Consider the following 21,697-nt stretch of genomic DNA (forward strand, 5'->3'; position numbering starts at 1 on the left):
AGCATCCAATGTAAACTTGAATTGGTATTTTATTTTCCTTGTTTCTTCCTCCAGATCCAATTGTTGGAGTGTCTCTTTTTTGTCCAAAGTATCACAGTGAATAATTTACTGAGGGACTTTTGGAAATTTCAGGCTTCGGTGTTGAAAGTGGAAGGTATTTATTTCAAACATGTAAAGTGCCAGGTTTACCATTATTTTCTGTAATGACAGATGACATTGTCTCTGCTTGTGGCATCGTCTTCCATAACAACGTATCCATCATGATGTTATGACTGATAATATTCTACTCTAAAATGCCACACCATAAAAGCTCATAATTTATAAGCTCTATGACTAGGATAGAGGTACATACTTACCTAATGCTTTGCAAAAATCAGGCTTTCACAGTGCGTGATTTTATAGAGTGAGGTCTTATTCTTTTACCTTACAATATAGACTGTATCATTCTACTCTGAGGTAGAAGGCCCCAGGCTGCCTGGGCTGTATATGATGAGTTCTCTAATGATTCACAAGAGGATTTAATTTGCTATGCTACTTCGAGAGCTACTGCTTTCATCCATCAAAAGTGGGAGATGTGAAAACGATGCTAGCAGTGTCGATTTCCCTAAATACTACAGATAGATATGGACTTAGTCTGAAAGTATCTTGAGTCACATAATACAGTATAATCTTATTCAAACAGAATAGAGATGAAAGGAATAAGTTTGAAATTCCTACCAGTTCTGAAGTTTAGAATACTTGAACATAATGCAGTTTTACCTGCTTTCTAATATATTCTGATAGACTTCTGATCTCCTGTATTTTGATGTTCTCTGGTTCAGCTCACTGCCCTTCAATATCTTCTCACTGCATGATTTTTGTCCATTTTTTTCTGTATGTTTGCCATAGAGGATTCACTGAATATGCTAGAGTACTTTCTTTAGTTTAAAAAATGTATTACCAGAGATATTAGAGTGGCAGTCAGAATGATCTTCATTCTAGCTACATAAGCAACCCACTTTGTTCTCTGGGCAAGCATATTGCTTATGTTCTATGCCACTTACAGTACCCAAATCAAAGGCAATTAAGGTGACCACATAGAAAACTTTGATGCACAAAGATAATCTATAATATTCAAACTCTATGCGACATGGTTCCTGATAAAGTAGAATTATTTGTAGAGGATTTTAAAAATTCTTAGAAAATAATATTTTATTTCTCTGGCAATTTCCTTTTCATGATTAGTACAAAGGCAAACTGAATCCATGCAGTATTAGAATTGTCCTAAATGACATTTATGTAGCACATGAAGGTTTGCAAATTGCTTTACAAATTTTTATCTTATTTGTTTCTCACAATAGCCCTGGGAAGTAAGGGCTATTATTATCCTTCTTTTTACAAATGAGGAAACTGAGGCTGAGATAGGTTAAATGATTTGCCTAAGACAACAAGTTATTTATAACTTGTCAAACTACATCAGTGGAGGGAGTTTCCAAACCAGGAATTCTTGACAAAAATAAATTCACATGCCACCTTCTCGTATGCCACCACCACCAATAACAATAACCACCAATACTCACACAACCACTACCACCACTGTTACTGCTGCTTTTACTTTATTTATGAATTCATAGCCCAAATTAATGATTTCATGTTGCCCTGTTCATTTATAAATCCACTTATTGGTACATTTTAAGTCGCATACTACTTTTGCTAGTTAACATAATTTTTTGTGGTGTATTTATAGGTAATAGTATAAAACAAGTGGTAAGATGTGACTCTTTCCTTCTCAGGATGCAGGATAAACTCCCTTCAGAATTCGATGTGATCGTGATAGGGACTGGTTTGCCTGAGTCCATCATTGCAGCCGCTTGCTCAAGAAGTGGCCAGAGTGTTCTACATGTTGATTCAAGAAGTTATTATGGAGGAAACTGGGCTGGTTTCAGCTTTTCAGGATTATTGTCCTGGATAAAAGAATATCAGGAAGAGAGTGATGTTAGGGAAGAGTGGGCAGCGTGGCAAGAGCTAATATTGGAAACAGAAGAAGCCGTTGTTCTTAGAAAGAAGGATCAGACTGTCCAACATGTAGAAGTCATTTGTTATGCCAGTCAGGATTCAGATGATCATGTTGAAGAAGTTGGTGCTGTGGAGAAAAATTCTGTCTCTGAGATGTCTCCTGACCCAAAGGACCCTCTAGACTTGATAGACACCGCTTGCTCTGACACATCTGAATTACCTGCACCACACAGTGAGCCAGAGACTGCACAGGAAGTACCTGAAGTAGGTGGGACGTTGGAGAAAGAAAGTCATGATGGTTATATAAATTGTAGGCAGTCTGCTTTAGAACAGGGCAAACCTGAAAATGTACGTATCATAGCGGATGTTGCTGATGCACCTAAGAAGAACAGGATTACTTACTCCCAAATTGTTAAAGAAGGCAGGAGATTTAATATTGATTTGACCTCAAAGCTTCTTTATTCTCGAGGATTGTTAGTTGACCTTTTAATCAAATCAAATGTTAGTCAATATGCAGAATTCAAAAATGTCACCAGGATTCTTGGATACCAAGAAGGGACAGTGCTACAGGTACCTTGCTCCAGAGCAGATGTTTTTAATAGCAAGAAACTCACTATGGCAGAAAAGAGAATGCTGATGAAATTTCTGACATTTTGTTTGGATTATGAACAGCACCCTGATGAATACAGAGCTTATGAGGGAAGTACCTTTTCAGACTACTTAAAAACTCAAAGATTGACACCCAACCTGAGACACTTTGTCCTTCATTCCATTGCAATGACATCAGAGACATCCAGCAGCACCCTAGATGGCCTCAGAGAAACAAGAAACTTTCTCCAATGTCTTGGGAGGTATGGCAACACTCCCTTTTTGTTCCCCTTGTACGGCCAAGGAGAAATACCCCAGTGTTTCTGCAGAATATGTGCAGTATATGGTGGAATCTATTGTCTTAACCATGCAATACAGTGCCTTGTAGTAGACAAAGAATCTAGAAAAGGCAAGGCAGTCATAGATCACTTTGGTCAAAGGATAAGTGCTAAGTATTTTATTGTCGAAGATAGTTACCTTTCTGAGAAAACATGTTCAAATGTGGCCTACAGACAAATATCAAGGGCGGTGCTGATCACAGATCGCTCTGTACTGAAGGCAGATTCTGATCAGCATATTTCCATTTTGACAGTGCCACCGGTAGAACCAGGATCTGCTGCTGTTCGGGTAATTGAGTTGTGCTCTTCTACCATGACATGCATGAAAGGAACATATCTTGTCCATTTGACTTGTATGTCCTTAAAAAAAACAGCTAGAGAAGATTTAGAATTGGTTGTGCAGAAATTATTCACTCCGTATGCTGAAGTGGAGCTAGCAAATGGGGAACAAGAAAAGCCAAGTCTTCTGTGGGCCCTCTATTTCAACATGAGAGATTCTTCAGGCATCAGTAGGGACTCCTATAATAACTTACCTTCAAACATGTATGTCTGCTCTGGACCAGACTGTTTTCTGGGAAATGAGCATGCTGTTAGACAAGCTAAAACATTTTTTCAGCACATCTTGCCAAATGAAGAATTTTGCCCCCCTCCACCAAATCCTGAAGACATTGTGTTCAATGGAGATGGTGTACAACCAGAGGTTCTTGCACCCACCAAGCCAGACACTGCCAAAGAAGTCACAGACCAAAGAAACCCAAAAGAGCATGCTCAAGAATAGATGGCAGCCAGATAAAGAGCCCTAATTAAAGAACTGTATCCAGTGTTCAAATTGTCTTAATGCAAGAAAAGTTTGGAATAGACTCAAAAGCAATAAGCCAGTCATCTTTATTTGCAAAATTACAACATACTAAAAGAAACCAAAAGAGTATTTCCCCACTTGAAGAAGGGCATTGTGGCACAAAGTGAAACACCCTTCTAAAATACATTTATTCTCCCTATTTTAAGATGTCAGAATTTTTGAATTAAGAGATGCAGTTTTACTTCTGGGAGTAGCACTAATCAGGATAAGAGATCTGATGAATTGTTAACTGTTATGTAGTGTTCAGACACTACTTTTGCTTTCTCTGGAATCTTTAGAAGCACTAAAAATATGTTTATTGTTGTTGTTTTCCAGAAACTTTTATAGTTGGGTTTACCAAAGAACTGTCTTACCAGCTAACAGTATATTGTTTAAGAAAAATGGTTATCTTCATGCTTGGAATCTTTTTCTTCAGTAGGAAACCTCAGTAGCTAGGATCAGAAGCAGTGACAGCTTTAAGAACAAGTTTTGGGTATGCTCCTGCGCACTGAAATAAACCATGGGGTGGACTTTGGCAGGAGCAGTGTTCACTAGTTTCTTAAAAATATTTTGCGGGGGGCGGAGCCAAGATGGCGGCTGGTAAGCACGGACTAGAGTGAGCTCCGTACCCAAGTCCCTCCAAAAACCTATAAAAATGGCTCTGAACCAATTCTAGAACGGCAGAACCCACAGAACAGCAGAGGGAAGCAGGGCTCCAGCCCAGGACAGCCCGGATGGTCTCTGGGTGAGCTCTATTCCACACGGAGCTGGGAGCTGGGAGCTGGGAGCTGGGAACGGAGTGGAGCAGAGCCCAGCCTGAGCGGCGTGGACGATCCAGACCGGAAGACGGGCGGAGGGGGCCCTAGCACCCTGAATATGTGAGCTGCGGCAGTTACCAGACCCCTCGACCCACAAACACCAAAGACTGCGGAGAAGGTTAGTGGGAAAAGCTGCGGGAGTGGAAGGAGTTCGCGGTTTGGCTTCCAGCCCCGGGGGCAGCGGAGGTGGGGCAGCTACAGCTGTTGTTACTTCCTGCTCCAGGCCCACCTGGTGGGAGGAATTAAGTGGCGGATCGCAGCAGGGTTGCACAGCCTGCCGAAGATCTGAGCCCAGTCTGGACTGGGGGTCCTTGGGGAAGGAGGAGTGCGGCTCTGACAGAGCTGGCACCTCCCCCCCAAACGTAGAACATAGAACTCTGTAACAAGCAGTCATACCCCACTGAAAAACTCAAGGGTCAAGTTAGTTAGTTGGGAATATGGCCAGGACGCGAAAACGCGCCCAGATTCAGTCTCAGACTTTGGATTCTTTCTTTGGTGACAAAGAAGACCAAAACATACAGCCTAAAGAAGACAACAAAGTCATAGAGCCTACAACCAAAGCCTCCAAGAAAAACATGAACTGGCCCCAGACCATAGAAGAACTCAAAAAGGATTTGGAAAAGCAAGTTAGAGAAGTAGAGGAAAAATTGGGAAGAGAAATAAGAAGGATGCGAGAAAACCATGAAAAACAAGTCAATGACTTGCTAAAGGAGACCCAAAAAAATACTGAAAAATACACTGAAGAAAACAACACCTTAAAAAATAGACTAACTCAAATGGCAAAAGAGCTCCAAAAAGCCAATGAGGAGAAGAATTCCTTGAAAGGCAGAATTAGCCAAATGGAAAAGGAGGTCCAAAAGACCACTGAAGAAAATACTACTTTAAAAATTAGATTGGAGCAAGTGGAAGCTAGTGAATTTATGAGAAATCAGGATATTATAAAACAGAACCAGAGGAATGAAAAAATGGAAGACAATGTGAAATATCTCCTTGGAAAAACCACTGACCTGGAAAATAGATCCAGGAGAGATAATTTGAAAATTATTGGACTACCTGAAAGCCATGATCAAAAAAAGAGCCTAGATACCATCTTACAGGAAATTATCAAGGAGAACTGCCCTGATATTCTAGAGCCACAGGGCAAAATAGAAATTGAAAGAATCCATCGATCGCCTCTGCAAATAGATTCCAAAAAGAAATCTCCTAGGAATATTGTTGCCAAATTCCAGAGCTCCCAGATCAAGGAGAAAATACTGCAAGCAGCCAGAAAGAAACAATTTGAGTATTGTGGAAACCCAATCAGAATAACCCAAGATCTGGCAGCTTCTACATTAAGAGATCGAAGGGCTTGGAATGCGATATTCCGGAGGTCAATGGAGCTAGGATTAAAACCTAGAATCACCTACCCAGCAAAACTGAGTATCATGTTCCAAGGCAAAATATGGACTTTCAATAAAATAGAGGACTTTCAAGCTTTCTCAGTGAAAAGACCAGAACTGAATAGAAAATTTGACTTTCAAACACAAGAATCAAGAGAAGCATGAAAAGGTAATCAAGAAACGGAAATTGCAAGGGACTTACTAAAGTTGAACTGTTTTGTTTACATTCCTACATGGAAAGATGATGTGTATGATTCATGAGACCTCAGTATTAGGGTAGTTGAAGGGAATATGCATATATATATATATGCATATATATATATGTTTAAGTATATATATAAGTGAATGTGTATGTATGTATGTATCTATGTGTATATGTATGTATGCGTATGTATGTGTATATATATATGTAAAAGAGAGAGAGCAGACACAGGGTGAGTTGAGGATGAAGGGAAGATATCTAAAAGAAATAAAATGAAATTAAGGGATGAGAGAGTAACATACTGAGAGAGGGAGATAGGGAGAGATAGAATGGGGTGGATTATCTCGCATAAAGGTGGCAAGAGGAAGCAGTTCTATGGGAGGAGGGGAGAGGGCAGGTGAGGGGGGAATGAGTGAACCTTGCTCTCATCAGATTTGGCCTGAGGGGGAATACCATACATACTCAGTTGGGTATCTTACCCCACAGGAAAGAAGAGGGAGGAAGATAAAAAAAAATAAAAGGTGGGGGGATGATGGAGTGGAGGACAGATGGGGGTGGAGGTAATCAAAACAAACACTTTGGAAAGGGGACAGGGTCAAGGGAGAAAATTCAATAAAGCGGGATGGGTTGGGAAGGAGCAAAATGTAGTTAGCCTTTCACAACATGAGTATTGTGGAAGGGTTATACATAATAATACATGTGTGGCCTAGGTTGAATTGCTCAACTTCTTAGGGAGGGTGGGTGGGAAGGGAAGAGGGAAGGGAATTTGGAACTCAAAGTTTTAAAATCAGATGTTCAAAAACAAAAAAACTTTTTGTATGCAACTAAAAAATAAGATACACAGGCAATGGGGCGTAGAAATTTATCTTGCCCTACAAGAAAGGAAGGGAAAAGGGGATGAGAGGGGAGGGGGGTGATAGAGGGGAGGGCTGACTGGGGAACAGGGCAACCAGAATATACGCCATCTTGGAGTGGGGGGGGAGGGCAGAAATGGGGAGAAAATTTGTAATTCAAACTGTTGTGAAAATCAATGCTGAAAACCAAATATGTTAAAGAAATAAATTGCATTTAAAAAAAAAATATTTTGCAAAATTACTTTTACAAAATCACAAATTGCTTATATGGAAAAATAGACCATGAAAAAATAATGTTATCTTATTCTCTTCAAGTAAATGATATAGGATGCTATGATAAGAATAATTTTCTTTTAGGTAGCCATGTAGTGCAGTGGATAGAATGCTGGACCTGGGAAGACTCGAGTGAGGCCCTGGGCAAGTCACTTATGGTCTGTTTGCCTCAGATTCCTCAGTTGTAAAATAGAGATAGCAGCACTTGTCTCATAAGGTTGTTGTGAGAGTCAAATGAGGTAGTATTTATAAAGGCTCTTACCACAGTACCTGGCATGTAGTAAGCATGATATAAATGCTTATTCCCTCCTTTCTCTTTCAAGTGTTGATGGCTTCTATACATGAGAATTTCTATAACTGGAACTCCACTATACTTTAATAGAGGGCTGTCCAGCTACGTAAAAGAAGGCATTTTTGCCAGTCCCTACTAACTTAGAAAAGAAAATGAAGAAAAAAATAAAAGATTAATTATTCAACAGAGATGGAGTAATGAGTGTTGTCTCTACAAGATAAAAAATCAAGAATTTAAACAATGCAACAGAATTATGAATTAACACTGGAGCATGCTACTCCCTATTATCATCACCCAGTACCCTTGGCCCACCAGCTTCCATGCTCTAGGACTTGCAAACTAACCCAGTAGATTATGCTCTGAAATTACTTGGGAATTCTCCTGACAAAGGGATAAAAAGAAACAAAGATTTATTTCTCTTATAATTTCCTTAAATTAATAAAGAAAAAAAGAATCAACAAGGTAGGTAAAATTTCAAAATTAGAAAGAAGGGATCAGGATTGAGGGTAAGGGGAAAGGAGGGTGAGGATAATAGGGTTGCCTTAAAGTAGATTAAGCAAAAGTAATCACGGGACAAAAGAGTGTCCTAAAAGAGAGCCAAAAAACCCAAAACTATATCCTAATTCAATCAATTGATACAGTGGATAAAAATCATAAGTTTTCATTCTGGAACTTTATCTGTAAAAGGAAACTTTTACAGTTGAACTTAATAACTTCCAAGGTCTTTTAGATTAAAATTATTTGAATAAGGGTATACTATGATCAAACCTGTGTATTGGGAAGATTATTTCTGGAGCTGGATGAACAGGAGGATTGGAGAAAGGAGAACTAGAGAGAGATTATTTAGGAGAACAGAACAATAGCCCAGGGGAGAGGCATGGAAGGGCTGAACTAGAGCTGTGGCAATGTGAATGTAGGGCGGGGGTAGCGGGGGGGGGAGGGGTGGGGGGTGGGGGGGGGGTGGGAGGGGCAGGGAAGTTGCAAGATTTAGAGTTAGTGGATCTGGATTTCAATCCCTCCTTCACACATGCTATCTGTGTAACCTTGGGCAATTCACTCAACTGTCCTGGACCTCAGTTTCATTATCTATAAAAGGCGAGGCTGGAGGAGGTTGGACCAGATGGCCTTTGAGGTCACTTTCAGCTCTAGATCACTCTCAGTGGCCAAGACTTTCTTGTTCAGACTTCTTTTTGAGAAAAGGGCTGGAGACCAGAGAATCAGCTTTTGTTCTGAACCAGATTTGTTTCCCTAGACCAGCAATATTTGAAGGGGACAAAGAGGCATAAATCTAATTTTAATATCCCATCTTGGATATTTTAAAGTAAGCACCCACTCATGGTATCTCCTTCCCTTAATGTAGAAATCACCCTATATATTGGAGAGGAGCTGGGCCAGATTACAGAGATGAACAGAGATGCCACCTGTAAGTTGCAAGTGACTATTTCAATTAGCCAGTCAATAAATACTTATTAAGCACCTTCTATGTACCAGCCATTTTACTAAGCTCTGGGGATACAAAAAGAGGCAAAAGATAGTCCCTGCCTTCAAGAGGCTCACAATCTAAAGAGGGAGATAACAAGCAAACAAATGTGTATGAACAAGCTATATACAGGATAAATAATTAAATAATTAAAAATGAGAAGGCATTAGAATTAAAAGGGGTTTAGGAAAGGCTTCCAGTAGAAGATAGGATTTTAGTTGGGACTTAACAGAAGTCAGGGAAATCACTAGGTAGAGATGACTAGGGAGAACATTCCAAGTATGGGGAACAGCCAGAGGAATGCCTGGAGCTCAGAGATGGAAGTGTTAGAACATATAGGAGTGTCCCTGGATTGAAGAGTATATGGAGGGGAGTAAAGTGCAAGAAGACTGGAAAGGTACAAGGGGGCTAGGTTATGATGGGCTTTGAACACCAAACAGAATTTTGTGTTTGGTTCTGGAGAAGACAGAGAGGCATTGGAGTTTATTGAGTAGGAGAATGACCTTGTCACTTCCATGCTTTAAGAATATTATTCTGGTATCTGAATGGAGTATATATTAGAGTGAGGCAGGCAGACTCACCAATATACTTTTGAAATAAATAATCCAGGTATGAGGTGATGAAGGCCAGTACCAGAGTCATGTCAATCAAAAGAGAGAAGGGGGCAAATTAGAGAAATGTTACAAAGGTGAAATTGACAAACCTCGAGAAGAGATTTGACATGAGTGGTGAAGAAACAACAGTAAGTCCAGGATGACTCCTGTGTTGTGAACCTGAAGGACTAGGAGGTCAGTGTTGCCCTCTACAGTAATAGGCAGGAAGTAGGGAGAACTTAGGGGGAAAGATAATGATTTCTGTCCTGGACATGTTGAGTTTAAGATGTCTACTGGACATCTAGTTTGAAATGTCTGAAAGGCAGTTGGAGATGCAAGGTTGGATATCAGCAATGAAGTCAGGGTAGGACAGGAAGATCTGAGAACTGTCAGTATAGAGATGATAATTAAATCCATGAGAGCTGATGAGATCACCAAGTAGAGTAGCATAGAGGGAAAAGAGAAGAGGGCCCAGAACAGAGCCCTGTGGGACACCTATGGTTAGAGAGGATGATCTAGATGACAATCCAGTAAAGGAGACTAAGAAGGAAGGGTCTTATAGGTAGGAGGAGAACTACGAAAGTCATGCCTGAAGACCTAGAATGAAGAGAGTATCAAGGAAAAGAGAGTGATCAATGGTGTCAAAGGTTGCAGAGAGGTCAAAGTGAATGATAATTCAGAAAAGGCCATTGGATTTGACAACTAAGAGATTGTTAATAATTTTGAAGAAAGCAGTTTAATTGTAATGATGAGGTCAGAAATGAGATTGTGAATGTTTAAAAAGAGAGTGAGAAGAGAGAAAGTGGAAGCACCTGTTGAAGATAACCTTTTCAAGGGACAGAAGAGATGTTGGATGATAGTGGAAATGGAAGGATCAAATGAGGATTTTTTGAAGATTGGCAAGGACACAGATATGTTTGTAGGGAAGGAGGGAATAGACAGGGGAAAGGCTGAAAATAGGTGCTAAATTGAAGATGACAGAGGGGCAAATCTATTAAAAGAGATGGGATGGAATAGGATCACTTGCATGGGGATTAGCTTTGGTAAGGAGTGAGGCCATTTCTTCATATGAGAGAGAGATGAATGAGGAGATAGTGGCAGAAGGGTTATGAATAATATGAGATTAGGAAGAGGAGAGAAGAGGGAACTCACAGCTAATTGCCTCAATTTGTTTTCTGTAAAATATGAAGCAAGATTCTTAGCTGAGAGATTTGGAAGAGAGGGAGCCATGGGAGACAACACACACACACACACACACACACACACATCTTAAGTATGTTGAGACAACCCACATCATACATATATTATGTTCCCACATGTTACCCATGTCACCTGCATGCTGCATCTATTTATTTAGACAACATAATGATCATATATAATTTACATGTACACACACAAATTACACAGGGTCAAGGAAAAATAGCAGAAGCCTCACTGGTAGGTATAGGAAAAGGGAAGGCCACGGTATTCAAGGGGTATTACACAGTAATCCAGGCCAGGGTTAAGTTGGATCCTCTGGGGAAGGGAGGATGGGAGGTCCTGGTCTGAGAGGCCTTGGTCTCCATTCTGCCAGGACCGTTTGGGTGTATGTGCTCCTGCCTCTCTCTGGGGTAACTGGGAAAAGAGAGGAGGGAGTGAGGGGGATAGGGAATGATGGGCGTATGTTTTCATGTGGCTCAGACAGCACAGACCACAGACAAAAACTGCTGGTCTGCATGGGCCTGGGCTTGGCTTTGTCCTGGGCTTCCCAGATATAAGTACTTCTACTCCTTCTTTGGGATGGTTAGTGGAAGCAGGAGGCATTTTAATGATGAAGAAACTGAGACCCAGGAAACTCAAATGAACTGCCCAAGATTACATAGGTAAAGTAGCAGGGATGGGATTTGAACTCTGATCCTCTGTCTCCAAAGACAGCGCTCTTCCTATTTTACCATTCTATTTATCATCGTTTGGCCTAAAGTGTGAATACATATCTTAAAACAGTACTTTAGATGTAAGAGCACAGTACATCAGGCTTCTCGTCTCCCTACTACCAAACACTCTGTACATTTTATTACCTCCTATAACAGTAATGTTACTTGCAGCTGCTGTGGGAGCATAAGATCAATAACACCAGCACACAGGAGGGCTGCTAGCACAGTTTCTTTTATCTGCTTTTTCTAAAGGAAAGAAACTCAAAAGGGGTCAACAATCATACTTTAATCAAACACACACACACACACACACATATATATGTATACATATATCATTCAATTAATTCAGGGGAAAAGTCAGCACCCTGAACTTCAGAGAAAATACAAACAGAAGTTACAAGCAGAAATTATATAAACAGAGCAAATACAAACAGCAAAGACCAAAAGACAGGGCTTCCAACTGTCTGACCAAAAGCAATACATACATAGTTATCAGAGAGAGAAGTACCAATACCTGAGTTTTTCAAAGCCAAGAGGCTCCTTAACGGCTACCCAGAGTCTCACCAGGCTATGTCACACAAACACTCTTCCCATGAGTGAGCCCCAAAGAAAAATGCTAACCTCAGGTATATATACCCTTCTTCAGGGTCAGGGGGCATCACAGCCCTCCTGATCCAGACTCATGTGACTCAAACTCAAGTGACTTAGGCTTCCATGTGACTTAAGTAGGTCACATGGGCCTACTAATGGATGAGAAAGATCTTCCCATTAAGCAAAAATACATTAACAGTATGCCTGCTAGCATAGTTTCTGTCCTGCCTCCCTCCCCAGGCTCAAAAGAGTCATCTCCTTCTACCCCCAGTTTTCTCTTGGTTAAGAATGGAGGAAGGGGTTCTTAATAATGGGCTTGAGGCCTTAAAAGTCCCTTTACCTGGAGGCCAGACTAAGAATGGACATGGATATACCTTCAGGAAGAAATGTGAAAATACCTAAATTAGATAAGGCAAGGCCCCAAGGGATGCCCTCAAGGTTGGTCGTAAGGCATTTAGCAGGAAAGTAATGGCATAAAATCTTTCTTCATGGTCTTGTATCTATCTAAATCTTCTGTTAGTTTGCCAGGTCATTATTATGGAAATAATGTAGCCATATCTTTCAAGGTTCATCTCAGGTACTGCTTACTAGAGGAAGCCTTTCCAAATTATTCCTCAGATTAATTTTTATTTACTTGTCTATAAGTGAAGGTTGTGTCCATCTCTGTCCCCTATAGAAAGTAAGTGTAGAGAGGGCTGGGACTCTTTAATTTTGTCTTTTTTATCCCCATTCCCTAGAACACTATTTGCACAGAATAGGTGCTTAATAAATTGTCACTGAATTGAATTCAAAAAATAACTTATTCCCAGAAAAGCTTTCTGAGAAATAGCACATTATGATGCATTAACATATATCTGTTCCCAAACAAACATCTCAATTTGTTTCTCTAAAATGTTTTTTTCAGTAGCAATTTCAAACTTTGAACTATCTCCACATTCTTTTATAGGAAATGGGTTAATTTTTTAAATGTTGTACATGAACTTGAGAAAAACAAACATTTCTTTTACAACAAAAAAGAACCCCACCAAAAGGAGCTATTATAGTAGAAGGGATATTCAAGAAACAAATGCAGGAGAGAATGACTCTAAAACATCAACAAGCATTGCCTTGTAGAAAACCACATTGTAGGCACAAATGCAATAAGAATTCCTGGAAGAGTTAAAAAAACTAAAAAAATATTTTTATCAATGTAATTATAGTTCTTGAGGAAAAAACTGAAGTGGGAGTAGGAGGAAATGAGGGCTACAAAAGAAGAATTGGAATGGGAATTAACAACTTGGAATGAGGCACAAAAACTTGCCCAAACAACAAATTCTCTGAAAATTCAAATGGACAAAATAGAACCCAATGACTTCATGAGGCAACAAGAAATATTAAGACCAATCAAAAGGCTGAAGTGGAAAAAAGAATGTAAAGTGTCTCATGACAAAAACAACTGACGTGGGAAACATCAATGAGAAAAAGATTAAGAATCTAAGAATCATTGGACCATGACCAAAAGACAGAGAGAAAGAGAGAGAGAGAGAGAGAGAGAGAGAGAGAGAGAGGGCCTAGACATCCTAGTTCTAGTTCAAGGAATCTTAAAAGAAAACTGACCAGATCTTTTAAAATGAAATGACAAAGTAGAAATAGAAAGAATCCACCAGTCACTTCCTATAAGAAACCTCAAAAAGAAAACTCAGTAACATCATAGCCAAAATCCCAAACTTCCAAGTCAAAGAAAAAATGCTGTAAGCCACCTGAAGAAAGAATTCAGGTACTGAGGAGCCACAGGACCATACATGATTTAGCAGTTACCAATATAAAGGAGTAGACAACATTCCAGAAGGCAAAGGATATAGGCTTGCAGCCAAGAATAACTTACCCAACAAAACTGAGTGTGATGATACAGAGGAAAAAATGGATTTTTTATGAAATAGAGGACTCCCAAGCTGACTGAGGAAAAGACCAGATCTGTGAAGGAACTTTGAAGTGCAAACACAGGAATGAAGGAAAACATTATAAAGGTAAAAACTAAGGAACAATGATAAAGGACTAAACAAGGACAAACTGCTTAATTTCAAATATGGAGAAATGATAAATCGTTTGTCCCCTCTGATCCTTATCATCAAGGTTCAGAGGGGCAATCCAATTAGAAAAATCCTGGTGGTGGTTCTGGTATGTCTTGATGATGTTAAGAAAAGAATAAAAAGAGAGAGGGAGAAGAAAATCCCTGGGGATGGGGGGTGGAGGAAGAAGCTTAGGGAAAATTATCTTATATAATGAGGATACACAAGTAAATATTTTTACAAACAAGGAGGATAGGTAGAGGGGAGGGACTGACACTTCAACCTCATTCTCATTTGAACTGGTCAAAAGATGGAAGAACACACACACATATACACAATTGGGTACAGAAATATATTTTGCTCAACAGTAATATAGGAAGAAAAGGGAGGAGAAGGAGAATTAAAAGAAGGTTAGATTAAGAGAGGGATTAGTCCTAAGCAAAATATACTCTAAGGATGTATACAATTATCTATTGCTCTTTTTGAGATGCCAAAGAATTGGAATCTGGGGAGGAATGCTCACAAATTTGTAAATGGATGAACAAGTTATAGTATAGGCACATGGTGGAATACTATCATGCTGAGCTCTTATCAGTGAAATGACCGGCTAGCATTCCAGAAGCTAATGGTGAACATGCTAACCAACTCCTGATAGAGGGATGAAGGACTCAAATTAAAGAATGATGAAAAAAATTTTTGGACATGGCCAATATGGAAAGTTGTTTTGATGGACTGTATATGTATGTAAAATATGTTTTTCCCCTCATATTCTTAATTGGAGGTGGGGGTGGAGTGAGGAGGAGAATCTTGGCTGATTAAAACAAAATATATATACAAAAAATGAAAGGAAGGAAGAAAAGAAAACTTGGGTATGATCAACACAATGACCATCCACAGTTCCTGATATGTTGTGATGAAACATGCTACTTACCTTCTGACAGAGAAGTGATAGATTCAGAAGGCAGACTGAGATTTTTGGAGGTATGCGTGTTTTGCTTGACTATACATATTTGTAGTGGGGAGTTAGTTTTTCTTGCTTTCTCAAGGTCAAATGAGAGGGAAATGGGAGGCAGAAAAAGTTGATCTTTGTTTAAAAACAAAATAAAACAATGAAAAAATTTAAGTCATAGATTTAATATTTGTCTTGCACTGAAAATTCTACTCTGAGGCCTGAGTGTACTCAAGGATTGAACTGACAAAACCAAATATCTATTACATGGACTAGGTGACCTACCTATGAAGGGTTCTTAAACTTTATGTCATAGGCCCTTTGGCAGTTTGGCAAAACCTATGGATGCAGTCTTGGAATAATATTTTTAATGCATTAAGATAAAATTCATGGAATCTTGAAACATAGTTATTAGTTTTTTTTTCAACTCTAGTTAATGGACCTCAGTTTGAGAACCCCTGAATACTCTAGATTCTAGAGAGAATGATATTAAAGGAAATGGTCCTGGAGTTGCACTCAGAGGACCTGGGTTCAAATTCTGACACTGCCACTTAACTTCTCTGGGCCTTAGTTTTCTTGAAAAATCCATAAAATGAGGTCTTTGGGGCTAAATGACACTTGAGGTGCCTTCTAACTCTAAATCTATGATTCTATGATAAATAAAATGAAGAAGTACCAGCTGGCTCCTAGCATCCTTTTAATCAATAAAGTCTATGATTTTATGATCTTTTGAAGTCCTAAAGGATAAGTTATAGTTGAGTAAGTTCTTGTTTGGATGCAACTTTGGTTAGTTTCCAGCTACATTTTCTACTTTTGCAACATGTCACAAAAAGAACTTTTTTTTTAAACATCTTTATTTTTTGACTAAAGGAAAAGACTAAATTGAGAAAAAAAATCTTATCTTTTCCAATTTTACAAACCAAAACTAACACTTGAAGCCATTTGGGATAATGTTATTACTAAATTTTTAATATTGTAGTGTCTGTACAGTGACACTATCTTCTTATCTTTTCCAAGAGAAATAACTTATAATCTGCTACAGAGGGGAAGATGAGTCCATCTCCTAAAAAGTGACTGTTGGTTAAGAAATGTACCAGAGTGGTTGGAAAAATCTAAGGTGTGTCTAGATTGATTTTTATCTGCTTCTGTGATCTATCTTCAGTCTTCAGTAAAAATGAAAACAACAATTGAATTCTTCTGTTGAATCCCAAAGGACGAGGTATGTACCCAAATTACACTTTTCTTAGAATGAGAACTTCACTCCATCTTTCCTGACTGTTGGGGGTCCCCGACCAGCAAGAACCCCAATCTCAGTACGCAATGATGAGGCAGGAGTCAGGGTAGATGCAACTCCGATTTATTGAGAGACATTATCCAGTTTTATAGGGTTTTGCACTACATGAGCAGAAGTAGGTGTTCAAGGGGTAAGGGGATGACAGCATGGGAAGATCGATATCAGGTGGGAGGAATCTGGATTGTTGTAAACTATGATTCCTACAGGCGTATGGGAAAATTAGGGCTGTAGCAAGATAGTTTCTGTGGGAGTATGGGAACAAAGTGGGGTGCTGTCCTACAGTATCTATGGAGGCATGGGAAGGCTCAGGCATGTGGCCAGCTGATATCAGAGCTGTATGAGCTATGTGAGGCACGGGGCAGGGTGCCCTTGTAAATTTATCAAAGATGTTCCAGTAAGTAAAGTATCAAAGCATTGTTGTGTTAGGCACTGGTTCAAGAGCATTAGGTAGTGGCCAGCTGGCTTCCTCCTTCTGGGCTTGTGAGTCCCTAGTGGATGGACTCTGCCTGCATGAGAAAGGATGACTACGAGAGTGGGGGGAGGGGGGCTGTTAAGGACAAAGGCCCTTCCTCCAGAGGCCTTGCTGTTCCAACTCCTACTCAGCCTGTCTGGTTTTACCCAGGAAACAGGCCAAGCACTAGGGTCCTAGCAGCTCCGGGGGCGGCACCAACCCCTTACACCTGACCTCTTTGAAAAGTAGAAAGAGAAGTAATTTGAGAACATCAGATTTTTCTAAGAATGTAATAAGAGACAAAAAACCTTATAGTGCCTCAGATGAAGAGGTCAGTTTAAGTGTAACACAGGTTAAGTACCATGATTTACCTTTCTCTGATCTAGAATTGGGAGATAAAATCATGTTCATGCTGTAATAAATGATACATACTATGCAAGTATCAGTAAGTACATGAGAGAAACCTGTTGTGACCCAAAGAGTGCCCAACTTCATGGATCTAGGAGGGATTATATAATAAGATTTTAATGTGTATTTGTTGAATATAAGCTGGAATTTGACAAAGATATATTAATATTTCATGATACATTCTTATGTTATCTAGCTAGTCTTTTTAGTCTGTCTTGGGTTAGCCTTGTGAAATTAGTGATGATGGGATTTGACAGGCATAATAATAATAACTAGCATTTAGTGGGCACTTCAAGGTGGGCAAAGTGCTTTACAAATATTATCTCATCTTCCCAACCACCTTGAGAGGCAAGTATTATTATTATCGTCATTTTATGGATAAGGAAACTGAAGCAGGCAGACGTTAAGGGTCATGTAACTAGTATCTAAGGCTGGAGTTGAACTCAGGTCTTTCTGACTCTAGGACTAGCCTATCCATTGCAGCACCTAACTGCCTTTATACAACCAGTAAACTGAAAATATCAAATTGAGTGCTCAGTGCTGGCCTAATTCCTTATACACTTTTTCACATGGCTTTTATGGATATATGATCTCTCAACGAAAGACTGAATTGTAACATCCTTGAAGATATAGTAAAGAACACCCTGTAACAGTAAGGCAGTAAACACAACATCAACGATGATCGTGAATATGCCTGTGTAGTTCTGTATCCCAAAGTATGAGAGACTCTTCATAAAGATGGTAAAAGAAGTAGGACATTTATTCAGACACCAGAAAATCATATCCCATAACCAAATGTTCAACTCCCACAATCAGTCAGCCTACTTTATGATAACAGAAAGGAACTTAAAACACCATATCACATCCTGGAAACTCGCCATCCCAAAACTTCTCTTTCCCAAGACAAACTCACAGTACAGCTAAGTCAGCTTGTTCAACTCTAACAGTGATGAGGGCAGCCACTAGCAGCCACCGGTAGCCATGACCTCTCATTCTCTCTCTGTCTCTCTGTCTCTCTCTCTCTCTCTCTCTCTCTCTCTCTCAGCATTTTCTGTGACATAGCTTCCTTTTCCTGTCAGGAAGCTCCTCCCACCACATATGTCTTAGGCTTCCTGTGACATAAACAGGTCACATGGCCTATTAATGGGTGGGAAAGATCTTCAAATCTAATTGCTCATACGCACCCCCAAAAGGGATGTGCTAGAGACAGCTATACCTGAGAAGTGATTATTATGTTTTCATTATGAGCATTTACATCTGGCAACTCAGCTACAAATTAGGGCTTGATTTATCGGCTTGTCGATTGTCTAGATTTCAAATGTTGATAATGCAGATTAAACTTAAAAGTATGTTCTCCCCACCCCAATAACAGCCCATTGTTAAACATTTACTAGCATACCCGTGACTTCCAGGCCTGCACATTTCCTATTAAAAGCAAAGTGCATAGTAGAAAGAATACTATACTTGGATTCAGAAGAGACCTGGCTTCAAATCTGGCCTTGGTCACTTAGTAGCTCTGTGATCACAGGCAAGTAAGGTGAGATCTCTCAAATTTGTAGCCTGTGGAACTTGCCTTAAGGGATTATTGAAAGGATCAAATGAGATAACATATATAAAGGATTATGCAACTCTTAAAATGCTTTACAAATGTTAGATCTTATAATATTTTTTAAAAGTATAGCATATCTTCCATGCTACTGAGAAGGGGAGAGGGATAATATAATTTCTTTTGTTTCCTTCAATCCAGAACTAAGGATATGTAGTGAAAGATGATGACAACACTGAGAAAGGTACTAAAAATGTGGTGATTATCCCCATTTACAGATGAAGAAAGTGAGTGAAGATTAAATGATTTGCCCACCATCATTTAAATGTTGAATGTTAGAAGCAAAGTTCAAATCTAGATCTCTCTTAAATTTAAGCCCAGCGTTCTTTCCAGTGCACACACACATGCACACACACACACAGACACTGTATTAGCAAGGCAATAATTACAATATAGATGACAACCATCAATATGCCAATGTTGTTCTGCATCACAAAATATGAGACTCTCCATATAGAAGGTAGAAAAAGTAAACCTTTTATTCAGACACCAAAGAACCGGATCCCCAAACCAATAAGCCCAATCCATCACAGCAGCAATATACAATATCACTGCAGAGAACCACTCTATCCCATAACCTTCCCGCCCCTGCTGGGGCCTTGCCACCAACACACTCACAGCACAGCACACATCTGCTCTCTCCCTCAGCTCTAACAGCTCTCTCTGCATTTTCTGTGGCTCACTTTCCTTTACTCTCAGCAAGCTCCTCCCACCGCATGTGACTTAGGCTTCCTGTGATGTAAGCAGGTCACATAGCCTATGAATGGGTGGGATTTTCAAAACTAAATTCTTATTACACACACACACACGCACACACACACACACACACACACACACACACACACACACACACACGACCTCTCAGATAGACTTAGCCAGGGAGAGGCATTGGGAAATGAGTTCCTATCCTGGGATAAAGTGATCATGAATGATGTGCTGAAAAGGGAGATGGTCAAAAAGGGAAGTAAACTTATTGTATTTTATTGTGTGGGAATATACAGTTGTACTAATAAGGCATACCATAAAATTCTTCCAACTTATTAAGTGTTCTGGAATACTATTTTGGTGGCTATGTCAATAAATCCTTAAGAAACATTTATTGAGTGCCTATTATATGCCTAGAACCTTGTTAGGCTCACTAGGACAAAGAAGTCTGTCACCATAAAACCTCATTTTTCTGTTATTTAAAGCAGTGATCTGAGTTAAATACACTCATGCCATAATGATTTTTCATCCATTTATTGTGCCTGATATTTTTTCCCTTAAAGGTCAAAATTCACTAACCTGAAGTCTTACCTCCAAATTTAATCATAAGCAGTGAGAAATAAAGCCATGTTAAAATCACTTTGGCATAATATGTAATTTGCATCTTAAAAATGTCTGCAAAATTTTATAGTCATTGGCATTTCAAATCAGCAATTAGATTTCAGGGGAAAAATTGCTGCTGTCACAAGTACTAGAATATGTAGAATGAGAGTTAGTCACTCTGTGGTGCCCATCACACTTTCTATGCCCCTCACTCAGTTTTTTTAAAATTTTGTTTTGCTTTAGAAATGTTATTGAATCTAAGGTAAAAAAAAAATTAGGGGAAAGTGGAAATCCCACTTATTTGATTTGTATTGATGATACTGGTTACTTTTTGATGCATTTCTCAATGCCAGATCTCAAAGCTCTTAAAGAAAAATCATGTTAACTTACAGTGAAAGCAAGTTTCCTTAATTCCATTCCAATAGGTGGAGAAACAGATTCTGGAAGAGACAAAGGATTCTGTCCAAAGTCTATGTAGGGAATAAATTCTTGCTCTTCTGACTTCCAAGGTGTATCTCGGAACACCAACACACAATTCCCTTTTCCCATTCTTAGGATAGCTGACAAATCTTGAGTCTAACATACAGCCAAATAAAGTTCAGAAATTAGGTGATAAAAATGGGAAATAGGAACACTAGCTCTTTTCTTCACAAGGAAAAATATCTACCAAATTACACATGTGTGTGTGTGTGTGTGTGTGTGTGTGTTTTAGCCACAATGTTACCTTCTCCTAAGCCTATTGAGACAGGCATTTAATTTTTTATCTCCACACATTCATTGAGCCAAGCAACATCAAAAACATATTGAATATTTGGTATGTTCACAGCCCTTTATTAGGGACTGGAAAAAATAAAGAGAGATATCAGTTTCTGCCTTGAAGCAGCTTTCTGGATAGAGACACAAGAAGATGAATAATTATACAGTTACATATGCTATCAAAAATGGGTGCAATATATAATAAATATTACAATTACTTTGGAAGAACTCTAGTAGTATATAAGGTCCTTGAGGGTTGGGGATTGTTTTCCATTTCCTGTTAACGTTACCAGTGCCTAATATGCATAGTAAGCACATGATAGATGTTCCTCGACTAAACTGAATTGAATCAGGAGATCATATTGCACAGAGCATTAGGGTCATATTTCATAGAGCATATGGAACCTGAGCTGGGCATTGAAGGATAGATAAGCCTTTAGCAAGTGAAGAAAAAAACAGGTGTGAAGAGACATTCTTCAAGTCGAGGAACTTTATGATTTTTAGACTCACAGGTGGGAATCTGGGTGATGTCAATCAGTTGGCAGGCATTTAGTAAGGGCTTATTAGCTATTTGCCAGATGTGTTCATAGGATAATGAAGAACAGTTTGACTGAACTACTAATTTGGAGGAAAATGGGCATCTTAGTTCATGTTCCTTTTAAGGTTTGAGTTTTGAGGGACTACATTATGGGGAAATTGTATAATTGCGTAATGGTCTGTGGA

The 21,697-nt window shown here is 39.2% G+C and overlaps 1 protein-coding gene across 1 annotated transcript; it reads left to right on the plus strand.

Moving 5' to 3' along the window:
- Positions 1 to 1,773: 1,773 nt before the first annotated feature.
- On the plus strand, positions 1,774 to 3,699 carry LOC118838167 (rab proteins geranylgeranyltransferase component A 1-like). The gene has a single exon (XM_036745389.1). The coding sequence runs from the start codon at positions 1,774 to 1,776 to the stop codon at positions 3,697 to 3,699; it is 1,926 nt and encodes a 641-aa protein (XP_036601284.1).
- Positions 3,700 to 21,697: the final 17,998 nt, after the last annotated feature.

Source organism: Trichosurus vulpecula, chromosome 2, assembly GCF_011100635.1.
Source record: "Trichosurus vulpecula isolate mTriVul1 chromosome 2, mTriVul1.pri, whole genome shotgun sequence".
Classification (NCBI taxonomy): domain Eukaryota; kingdom Metazoa; phylum Chordata; class Mammalia; order Diprotodontia; family Phalangeridae; genus Trichosurus; species Trichosurus vulpecula.

What these genes read in the sequence shown, in the direction of transcription:
- LOC118838167 (XM_036745389.1), top strand. Translation starts at nt 1,774, where the DNA reads ATGCAGGATAAACTCCCTTCAGAATTCGATGTGATCGTGATAGGGACT.